This window comes from Sus scrofa, chromosome 2 (assembly GCF_000003025.6).
Source record: "Sus scrofa isolate TJ Tabasco breed Duroc chromosome 2, Sscrofa11.1, whole genome shotgun sequence".
Lineage (NCBI taxonomy): Eukaryota > Metazoa > Chordata > Mammalia > Artiodactyla > Suidae > Sus > Sus scrofa.
The window spans coordinates 329,799-339,815 of record NC_010444.4 but is presented as its reverse complement, the minus strand read 5'-3'; the positions used below and the strand labels follow the sequence as shown (position 1 = coordinate 339,815).

General features: G+C 63.7%; 1 protein-coding gene and 1 non-coding gene across 3 annotated transcripts; one reads left to right on the top strand and one right to left on the bottom strand.

Moving 5' to 3' along the window:
- MIR210 (microRNA 210) lies at window positions 4,470–4,545 on the top strand. Its single transcript, NR_038514.1, has one exon. It is a non-coding gene; the product is annotated as a microRNA 210 (primary transcript).
- RASSF7 (Ras association domain family member 7) lies at window positions 7,311–9,986 on the bottom strand. Of its 2 annotated transcripts, XM_013989936.2 has the most exons (6): window positions 9,877–9,986; window positions 9,181–9,311; window positions 8,281–8,993; window positions 8,012–8,140; window positions 7,855–7,936; window positions 7,311–7,770 (listed from the first exon to the last, which is right to left on the bottom strand). In XM_013989936.2, exons 2-6 carry the CDS (start codon window positions 9,302–9,304, stop codon window positions 7,739–7,741), a joined length of 1,080 nt encoding a protein of 359 aa, XP_013845390.2. In that variant the 5' UTR covers window positions 9,305–9,311; window positions 9,877–9,986; the 3' UTR covers window positions 7,311–7,738. The 2 variants fall into 2 exon arrangements, with proteins under 2 accessions (XP_013845390.2, XP_020938211.1); XM_021082552.1 differs by having other exon boundaries at window positions 7,311–7,936.

Sequence of the window (10,017 nt, the reverse complement as noted above, 5' to 3'; positions counted from 1 at the left end):
GCTGAGCGGAGAGAATCCGGAGCTCAGGAGCCGGGAGGACTGCTGATGGCAGTTAGCTGGGGAGGATGGACCTGGCCAAGACGTGAGGACGGAGAGGGGCAGCCACGGGGAGAGCGCAGAGAAGCTGTCGGCACCCCAGAAGGGAGGCCCCGTGAGGCTGGGCCCTGGCGGGGAGCGGCCAGAGGCTCCGGGGTGCGGGGGTACTGGAGGGTCCTAAACAGGGCGACAGGCGCAGACTTAGAGGATCCCCTGGGCGGCAGCGGGTGAACAGACTGGAGCAGAGCCGGGGGACCAGTCAGGAGGCCACTTCGGGGACCCCCGTGGTGCCGGAGGGGGCGGGGGGTGGCAGCTGTGGGGAGCGATTAGCTTCCGTAAGTTGTGAAGACAGAACCGAAGAGGATTTTCGGAGGGGTTGGATGTGAGATTCCAGCTAAAAAGGGGAAAAAGAAAGTTTCTTGAAGCCAGGGGAAGAAGTACATGAAGAAGAACGCCTGGGGGGATTGAAGTGGGGGTCCCTGGCAGCGCGGGTGGGGGGTGGTAGCGGGCAGCTGAAGGGAGTTTAAGGAGAATGTGAGGAGAGCAGTCAGCCCGAGAGGAGCACCCAGTGGGAGGGAAACAAAAGTGGAAGTAGCTGAGAATGCGCCCACGGGCGAGGGCTGTTCTGTTCCTTTTGCTTATGTGGCCTGGAGAAATAACTAGATCTTATGGGCTCTGGAAGGGACTTTGCAGGAAGGAAGAATGGATGGTGCCAGAGAGTCGAGGGACTCAGAAGAGAACCTTCGTGGGGGGGGGGGATGTCTGGCACAGCACAGTACCCCTTGGGTGTCACCGGAGGGGACACTTGGGCTCTCAGTGTATCAGTGACATGACCTCAGGAGAGATCCTCAAGCCTTCTGTGCCTTAGTGTCTCTGGCTGTAAAGTAGTGATGTTGAGGGCAGGATGGGGGAGCACAGGGACAGCAGTTCAGATGGGGTCTGGCATGGCCAATACCCTGCCCCCCCCCACTTCTGCATGGTCTTGGCATGTGCTGGCCCCTCTACACTGCCAGAGCCCACTGGATAGGAGGAGAGTGCCCTATAGAGGGTCCCAAATGGGGGAGGGGTGGGAGTACCTGCTGAAGCTCCTGGGAAGGGGTTGGACAAGCAGCTTATGGCCAACTTGGAGCCCCCTTGGAGAGGACCAGCCCTTCCCACCGTTGTCTGCAGCTGCTCCTAGGGGCTGCTGGAAAAATTATTGTAAGAAACACATGCACCCATAGTGAGACACAATTATGTCTTCAGCAGGCATCTTCGGGTAGTGAACAACCTACCCAGCCATGCCAGGCTTTGCTCAGACGTGGGATGTGTCCCCAGGGAACTCGCCTATAACCTCTGGTCTGGTCCCAAACCGAGCACAGGTGATACCGCTTGAAAGCATAGGCACACACACATAATTCCATGTCCTGGTGCCCCCCAATAATTCACTCTCCTACATGCACGTGGGCACCTTCCAGGTACACACCCCTGTCATGGCTGTCACCTCACGTGCACACTGATTGGTCACTCACCTGCCACTTCCCACATACTAGTGCCAAGCAAGGACACTCCTGGCACTCTGGCCACACATCCCTCACAGACCTGCACCCTGAGGCCGTCACTGGGTCCTGGTGTGGACTGGCATGACACATTCCTGCCCCTCGTAGGCCCAGGCGGCCCAGACATGGGATGCACCCTCCTCTCCTCGCGCTGGCAGAGGGTGGAGCTGGACAGAGAGCTCCCTTGGTTCTGTCCAGCCCAGGCCAGCCCTTTCCCCTGCCAGAACACACAGGGCTAGAGACAGGAAGGGCTGCAGGCCCTGAATTAAGAAGGTGGGTGTCTTAGTGACCCGGGTGGCTTAACAAACTTATTTTCTGACAGTCCTGGAGGCCAGAAGTCCAAAATCTAGGTTGACAGCTGTGCTGCCTCTGAGCTCTGTAGAGAGAAGCCCTGCTTGCTGCTCCTAGTTTCTGTTGCCCAGACTTCCTGGGCTGAAGCCACATCGCCCCCATCTTGCTTCAGTCTTCACCTGGCCCTCCTTCCCCCACCCACCCCCAGCTCTCTTGCTCTCTCTCTGGCCACATGCTGGGCATGCAGAAGTTCCCGGGCCAGGAATCAAACCCGCACCACAGCTGTAACCAGACTAACAGCAGCAACAATGCTGGATCCTTCCCCCCTTAACCTGCTGAGCCATGAGGGAACTCCACCTATCTCTTGTCCATCTCTCCCTATTTTTTTTTTTTTTTTGGTCTTTTTAAGGCCTTCCCGTGGCATATGGAGGTTCCCAGGTGAGGGGTTGAAGCGGAGCTGTAGCTGCCGACCTACACCACAGCCACAGCAATGCTGGATCCTACTGAGTGAGGCCAGGGATCGAACCTGCATCCTCATGGATCCTAGTCAGATTTGTTTTAGCTGAGCCAAGATGGGTAACTCCTCCTCTATCTCTTATAAGTACACTTGACATTGGATTAAGGATCCACGCAGCTAATCCAGGATGATTTCATCAGGATAACGTAATTACAAGTGCAAAAACCCTTTCTCCAAGTGAGGGAATATTCGCAGGGTCTAAGCATTGGGACAGAACATATCTTTTTGAAGGGCGACCATTCAATCCACTGCAGAGGGTGATATAGGGTGCATTTTGACCTGGCAGGAGTGGGGGCACTGCTGGGGCTTGAACCAGGAACTTGGAGTCACCCTGACTTCTGGCCTGTCCTTGTCCCTGTCCCAGACTTCTCTCCTCCAAACCTCTGCCCTCTCTGCCACCCCCAGTCATACCCTGTCCTGAAAGGTGTGGGCCTCCTCAGGGGCCCCACAGATGGTTAAGGGTTCCTGGAAGACCCACAGATCCAGGCCTTGCTGTCCCCTCAACTTCTGACCCCCAGGCAAACGAAGCTGGCTCCTCCCTCCTGCCCCAGCCATGGGGCCACACCCCACAACACCCCACACCCCACAACACCCTGCTCTGGATTTCTACACTCAGGCTTCAAGCAGATGCCCCAGAGCCCTGCACTTAGCCACCTGGGCAACAATTTCGAGGGAAGAAATGAAATGACCAAGAGGGCGGGAAGGGTGCAGGAGGGGCCTGTGGTGCTGGTTTTGTGGCAGCTGGTGGGCTCCAGCCCAGGCTTATGTGCAATGCAGGGAGGACAAGGAGTGGGGTGTGAGCTGGGGGACAGGTGGGCTGCAGAGAGCCACCAGGCTGGCTGAGGGTGAGGCTGAGGTGGTACTGCCGCTGGGCCAGCGACCAGGGTGGCAGTGGGGGACAGAGGGCCCTTTGGAGCTGCCTAGAGGTGGAGAATGAGGTCCTCCAGGGCAGGTGCCAGGGGCGCCGCTTGATTTGAGGCAATTAGGGAAACAGGGGACTTCTCAGTTACTTTGGAGTGGGCACAGAGGTCTTACAAGGACCCTTGTGTCAGGAACAAAAGCGAGGTAGCTCTCTGCCCGGTGAGGGGGCCAAATAACCCCTGATCCTCAGGGAGGCTGGGAGGGGAGTGGGAAGAGAAGGGCCCAAGACCCCTGTGGCTGCCAGCTTGGGGCTCCACCTGATGGATAACTCCAGGTCTGACCCGATCTGTTCCCTTGACGCACACCTTTTCAACACCCGGACAAGACCGGGCAGAGGTCGGGGTAAGCGGCCGAGGGCCCTGCGCCCCGTGCTGCGGCCCCTCCAGACTCGCACTCCGAGCCTTTCGTGGCCACGGATGCCACAGGGGTTACCCGGAGTCCCTAGGGCCAGCCCGCGGGCGGGGCAATCCAGGCCGGGCCGGAGTCCCCTCCCCGCAACCAGACCGCCCCGGAGACCAGCCCGGAGGCGCGGGCAGGAGGGGGTCGCCAGGGAGCGATCCAGGCTACGTGCCCCGGAGCCCGCGGGCGCCGGGAGAGCCCCGGGCGCGAGGCGGCAGTGCGAGGCAGCCTGGCCGTCCCACCGCCGGGGCCGACGAGGGTAGCGCCTCGGATGGATCCACCCGCCCCAGCCGGCGGGGAGCAGCCCCGGGCGCCTCGCTGCGGCGCAGAGCCCGCCGGCCCCGCCCGGCAGGTGGCGGCCCCGCCCCGAGGCCGACGTGCGGAAAGGAACGCGCCGGCCGCGCCCGCGAGGGGCCGCGCGGCGGTGGGCGTGGCATCCAGCCCCCGGCTCGCGCCCACTGGCTGCGGTGCGGCAGGGCGGGCCCTGCTCGGCCGACCATTGGCTGCTGGACCTGGGTATTTGCATGCGGGCCTGGCGCGGGGCGCGGGGCCGGCGGGGGTGCGAGGGGCCCGCGGCCGCCACAGAAGTTGGGCCGAGAGCCGGCGACGGCCCCGCGCCGGGGTCGCAGGTGACACGCGAGGGGTCCCAGGCCGGCGGGCGGGAGCTCGGGCCAAACAAGGGCAGCGGGCTCAGACAGCCAACTTGGAGGGGCGGGAGGGGTCGGGGGTGGGGGACGACCCCTCCGCCCGCCCGGCGGTCCCTCCAGGCGCAGGGCAGCCACTGCCCACCGCACACTGCGCTGCTCCGGACCCACTGTGCGTGTGACAGCGGCTGATCTGTCCCTGGGCAGCGCGACCGCCCGGGTCCCTCTGTGACTCTGCTCTGTCGGGCAGGGGACAGCCACATCGGGTCGGAGGGCGCGCGCCGAGGCGGTGGGAGGCGAGGGCGCCCCTGTGGATCGGGTGTGCCTGTCTGCTCCCAGCAGTTGGGTGGGTGGGTGGAAACGGGAGACTTTTAGGGGCCTTCGCTGCCCTCCGCAGGAGAGGGCTCGGGTTGGACCAGATGTCCCCTTGGAGGGAACCCTCTTTTCCCTGTGTCTCAGGGTGCCAGGATGTGCAGAGTTCCTGGGACCGCCTTCTGGATGTCGCCATGCTGAAGGCAGCCCTGGGCAGGCATCGGTGTTGTGGTGGGACCGTGGACATCAAGACCGGAACCTCCAGAACCAGCCTCTTGAGGGCCACTTCAAGGAACTTTCTTGTGGGATAGTGACAGATTTGACTTCTGTGTGTGTTTTGCTGCTTCAGCGAGGCCACTGAGGGAGTCAGGACTCTGAAGACCCTTTTGTGGTGCCCAGCGACATGCCCCTCGGAGAGGTGGGGGTTCCCTGGGGCCTGCCCTCGCTGTTGGCTGTTCTCAAGTTCACCGTGAAGATCTTGTGGTCGTGGAGCATGCCCAGAGCAGCCTCTCGGCCCACAGATGCCAGCATGCTTGTGGCAGGCCTTGTCCTCTCTCCCAGTTGGGGGGCGTGGGGGGCAGGAGAAGGCTGGACTTGGACTCCCCTTCCGAGGGACCCTGCCCTAACTAACGGTTGTGTGGTGTACTGAGTGTTACATCCAGCAGCCTGGGCACAGCCGGGTTCTGGGGGTGGCAGGGAGGCTGTCGATGGCTTTGGGGTTGAGAACTAGCAGAGCTGCCACCAGGCAGTGACTTAGTGTCTGACCCTCGTTGGACCCTGGTGCTCTCAGCCAGCCCCAGAGGGCGCTTCTGTGCTGGGGTCAACAGGAACTCAGACCCATCTCAGGCAGGGTGCTGACCCTTTCCCTCAACACGGTCTGGCCCTGCAGGTGACAGCGAGGCCGGCTGTCCCGCACCCCGTCTGGTCCTGCCGCAGCTCTAGGGAGCTGGCTGGTCTGGCCCAGTCCTGCCCCGCCATCAGCTGCTAAGGAGGAGCCAGGCCTTTTCTCACCGCGGCACATACCACACAGGTGTTTCAAAGTACAGTTAAAACTCAAAAGTAAACTTTCCAGCAACTTAAAGATTTGCTTAGTGATCTGAAGCACTTCCGGCAACTTTTGGGGGGTGTGGGGTTTTCTTCACCTGGAACAGCCACAGAAGCAGAACACAGCGGCTGCCTGAGGGCCCCCTCTGAAGTGGAGAGGAGGGCTCAGTAGCTTCCTTGGAGCCAGTGTCAGGCCAGGGACAGGTCCCTGGCCGTGGCTTCAGAATTAACAGGCGTTCCCTGGAGGCAGACACAGACCAGGATGTGCAGGCTCAGCCGGCTCACCCTGCTGCCCTTGGGGCCGGGAAAGTGCATGGCCCTGGGAGGGGTACGGCTGCTCCTCCCCCTCCCCTGTGTGTGGAGCGTGGTCCCTGGGTGGCACCCGGCCCTCCCTCTGCTGGCCTGTGTGCCTGGCTTGGGCGAGGACGCCATGATCAGGCTCAGGGCTCCCGCCCAGAGGTCCACCCAACACTCCTGAGCAAAGTGGGGGCCACAGGTGAAGGGGCAGGCCCCTTGGACTGGTGGTGAGGCCTTACCAGCCTCTGCACCCCAGGCTGCACCCTGTGTGACCCTGTGCTTGGGCCTATCTGGAGACACAGGTCAGGCAAGTCCAGGCTGCCGTGAGCCGGGCTGCAGGCTCAGGCAGGAGTGGAGGAGACAGAGGCGGGGATGGGCTGGGGGCTTCAGGGCCCCAGCGTCCTCTGACACGGGGTTCCTTTTGCCACTTGGAGCCACTTCCTTTCTCTGGACCATCCCAGGCAGGAAGTACCAGTCCTAGTTACTCCCGCAGGCTGTGCTCTCAGTTGCCTTGCTTCTTGTGCTCAGGACTTCATGTCCTCCATGGTCTGCCCCAAATGAAGTGGGGAGCGCCAGGCCCAGCTCAGAGGCCCCCCATGGAAGGGCTGAATCCACCCCCTGTTCCTTAGTATGCACGCCTCAGAGTCCCCCAGGATCTGGCCATCAGACCTCCAGTCCCAGCCACAGCCCTGAAAGGTGAGAGTCTATGGGACATGCCAGGACCAGGACTGTGTTTAGAGCTTGCCCTGCCCCAGTTTAAAGGCTGCAGGCAGGCAGCAGAGGCTTCATGGCCACCTGGGGAGTTGACATGGGGTGTCAGGGCGGCCACACCCTCAAAGGGCCAGCAAAGCTCCCTGGGCCTGGCAGACCCAGCACAGGAGTCCAGGGCCTGCCTCCACGAGCAAGCTTGCAAGAAACCTGATGGACAGGTCTGGCGTGTCCTTGAGTGCTCATATCCAGGAGCCACCCCTGAGGGGGCAGCAGGTCAGAGAAGAGGAGCCAGGCAGAGAGGGGTCCAGACAGAAACCCAGGTCAGTGCTGAGGCTGCTTCAGGCCCTAGACGATCCAACTCTCATCCCAGGCTCAGGCTGCCAAGGGAGGCCCCGCCCCCAACACCCAGAAGGTGGGTGGACACGGCAGCCTGCAACGTGAGACCCCAGGAGCCCCAGCTTTGGACCGACTGGCCGCTGGTCCCTGGGAGCCCTCCACCTCAGGATCCCTGGCTGTGGCCAGCTCAGGTAGCTCAGGTGCTACCCCGAGACTGCGTGGAGTCTTAAGTTCTGGACCCCGCAGATCCTCAGGACACACTCATGCCAAGCAGGCAGTTTATTGAGGTTTTGGCCTTGGGGAGGGAGGCAGCATACACCTGGACCCGCAAACGCACAGGCTCAACGCAGGACCCGTGCACCTCCCAGCCCCAGCAAGGAGCTGTGGCCTTCAGGGCCTAGTGGGTCCTGAGCTGGCATGCCCCAAGCTTCTCCAGGGGTCTCGGCAACTTGACAAAGACTAGGGTGACCAGCCTCAGCCTCCCCTGCCCCCTGCAGCAGAAACCCTAGGGCCCCAAGGTGTCCTGTCTTGGGCCCAGGGTACCAGGGCTTCCCCCCACACGGGGGGGCAGAGCCCTCCGTGACCACGGGCTCTCCTGTCATCCAGGCTGGACCGGCCTGCGCTGGCCTTGCTCGTGTCGTCAAAGCCCAGGGCTGGGCTGGCAGCGGATGTCCACTCTCGGGCAAGAGCTGCTACCTCCAGGAGTTCTGCCTCATGGGGGCAACTGTGGGAAGGACAGGGGCTGAGAGAGTGAGGGAACCTCCCCCAAGGGTCTCATCCCACACGCAGAGCGGGGAGATACACGTACTCTCTGGGCTCAGGCTGGACACCAGGGCGGGGCTCTGGGGGGCTCCCGGGAGGGGCTCTTCTCTGGCCGGAGGCAGAAGGTCCTGTGGGGAGAGCAGGTCAGCTTGGAGCTGGGCCAGGCCTCCACGACCCCGGCTTCCCTCCAGAACCACCCTGACCTGCGCGCTGGGGGGGGCCCTGTCCGGCCGTGGGGGTGGTGGCAGCGCAGCCCCGGTCTGCTGGATGAACTGCTGCAGGTTACACTGGCGCAGCTCCCGGTTCAGCTCCTCCAGCTCCTGGGCCTGGGCCTGGGGCACATAGGATCCCTCAAGGGCATGGCCGTGGAGAGCCACAGCCCGGTGCGCTCCCTTGTCTGGTCCTGGGACCAGCACCCAAATCCAGCCAAGACGGGGGAAACGGGCAGGGCTGCAGGGTCCTGTGGGCTCACCTTCAGGGCGTGCTCAGCAGCCTCCAGGGCCCTGCCCACCAGGGAGAGGCTGCCCTGCACCTCCACACTCTGCCGCTCCTGGGCAGCTAGGTCCTGGCGCAGGCGTTCTGTGGCAGAGGCTGTGGGTGAGGTGGGCCCAGGGGCTTCTGTGGCCAGCTGTATCTCAGCTTCCAGGGCGCGGGCCTGGGCATCCAAGGCCTGCAGCCGGGCGGCGTGCTCTGCTGTGGCTGCGCTCAGCGCCTGCAGGCGTGCCTGCCCCTCACGCTCCCGTGCCTGCTCCCGCCGCAGCTCCTGCTCCCAGAAGGCTTCCTGGCCCAGCTCTGCTGCGTTCCTCCGCACCCTTCGCTCCCAGCCCTGCAGGTCTGTGCAGCAGCCTGGCATTGGTGCCACTGAAGCCACAGGCTCAAGTGGCACAGGGCTGGGGGCTGGCCCAGGACACCCCAGGCTGAAGGTCAGGGCTTTGCGGGGCTCACGGTCCAATGCTGGTCGAGGCTTTGGGGGAAGGCTGGCTCGGATGGGGCAGCGCTCAGGGGGTGGGCAGCTGTCCGAGGAGGGCCTCCCAGCCAGGCTGGGTCCTGTCCGCCTCAGGACAAACTGAACATCGCTGGCAAACTGTCCACAGGTAGCCTGGGCACCCACTGGACACTCCTGGGGTAGCAGCTGCCGTTCCTTCTCTTTGAGACGCTGTACAAGCACAAAGCGGCCTGTTTGGCCTGGAGTGGGGAGAGGGGCCAGTCAGCCTACATCTGCGGCCCTCCATCCCTCTGGCTTGAGCCATTAGGGAAGGGCAAGTGGGACCAGCAAGGAGGGCTCCACCCTCCTTGGGGGAGGAAGGGGCCAGAGGGCCAGGCCCCACCCCAGGTGCACCTGCTGGATCCATCTGTGCCCCAGGGGACTCACCTATCGCTTGGGCTAGTGCGATGACCACTTCCTGACAGGTGGTTTGCTCTGACACCCCACACACCACGCGCTGGATGCCATCAACCCATACCTTCAGCTCCATGGCTGCCAGTCCTGAGAGCATCCCTGTTCTGCAGGGAGGGTAAAGGCCACCAGGTCAGGCCCTGCCTGGACCCAACTCAGTCTGGTTCTCTTCCTCCTCCGGGCCTGCCCCCCACTCTCAGAACTTGCTCAGGACTGCTGCCCCTCAGCGTCTGGTACCCAGCTCCACCCGCAGGCCGCACATTCCTGGGGGTGGGGTGGCAGGGACCAGCGCCCCCCCCAAAGGGGGAGCCAGAGTGCCCTCTCTCACCGCACACGGAGGCTTCCCCACTTTCCAGCCTGCTGTCGCCCCGCCCCACTCCCGGAACAAGGCAAATCATTAACCAGACCAGGCCACCTGGCTCAGAGGGTACAGCCCCTCCCAAAGGGCGCCCGCGAGCAGACCTCGGCCCTCGGGATCGCCGCACCCGGCGCAGGAGGCCCTTCCGCACTCCCGCCCTTCCCGGCGCTCGCCCGCCAGGCCGCCGTCCTTGCCCGGGGCCCGTGCAGGTGCGGCGCGGCCCCCACGCCAGCCTGGCTTGCGTCCCTCCGTCGGAGTCGCCTTCCCGAGCTGCGCCTGGTGCTCTGGAGGGCCCAGGACCCAGCGCGGCTCACCTGGGCGCCCGCCGGGCTCCGGAAGCCGGACGCGAACTGGCTGCCGCCGGGCGCGGAGCGCCGCCGCAACCTGCCGCCTCCACCGCCTCGGGAGCGCCCCGGCCCGCCACCCCATTGGCCCAGAGCCCGCGCGCCCCGCCC

What these genes read in the sequence shown, in the direction of transcription:
- RASSF7 (XM_021082552.1), bottom strand. Translation starts at nt 9,304, where the DNA reads ATGCTCTCAGGACTGGCAGCCATGGAGCTGAAGGTATGGGTTGATGGC. An exon ending in CGCACTAGCCCAAGCGATAG is followed by an intron (nt 8,994 to 9,180) that starts GTGAGTCCCCTG and finishes TCCCCACTCCAG; the next exon opens with GCCAAACAGGCCGCTTTGTG. An exon ending in GGGCCCCCCCCAGCGCGCAG is followed by an intron (nt 7,937 to 8,011) that starts GTCAGGGTGGTT and finishes CTCTCCCCACAG; the next exon opens with GACCTTCTGCCTCCGGCCAG.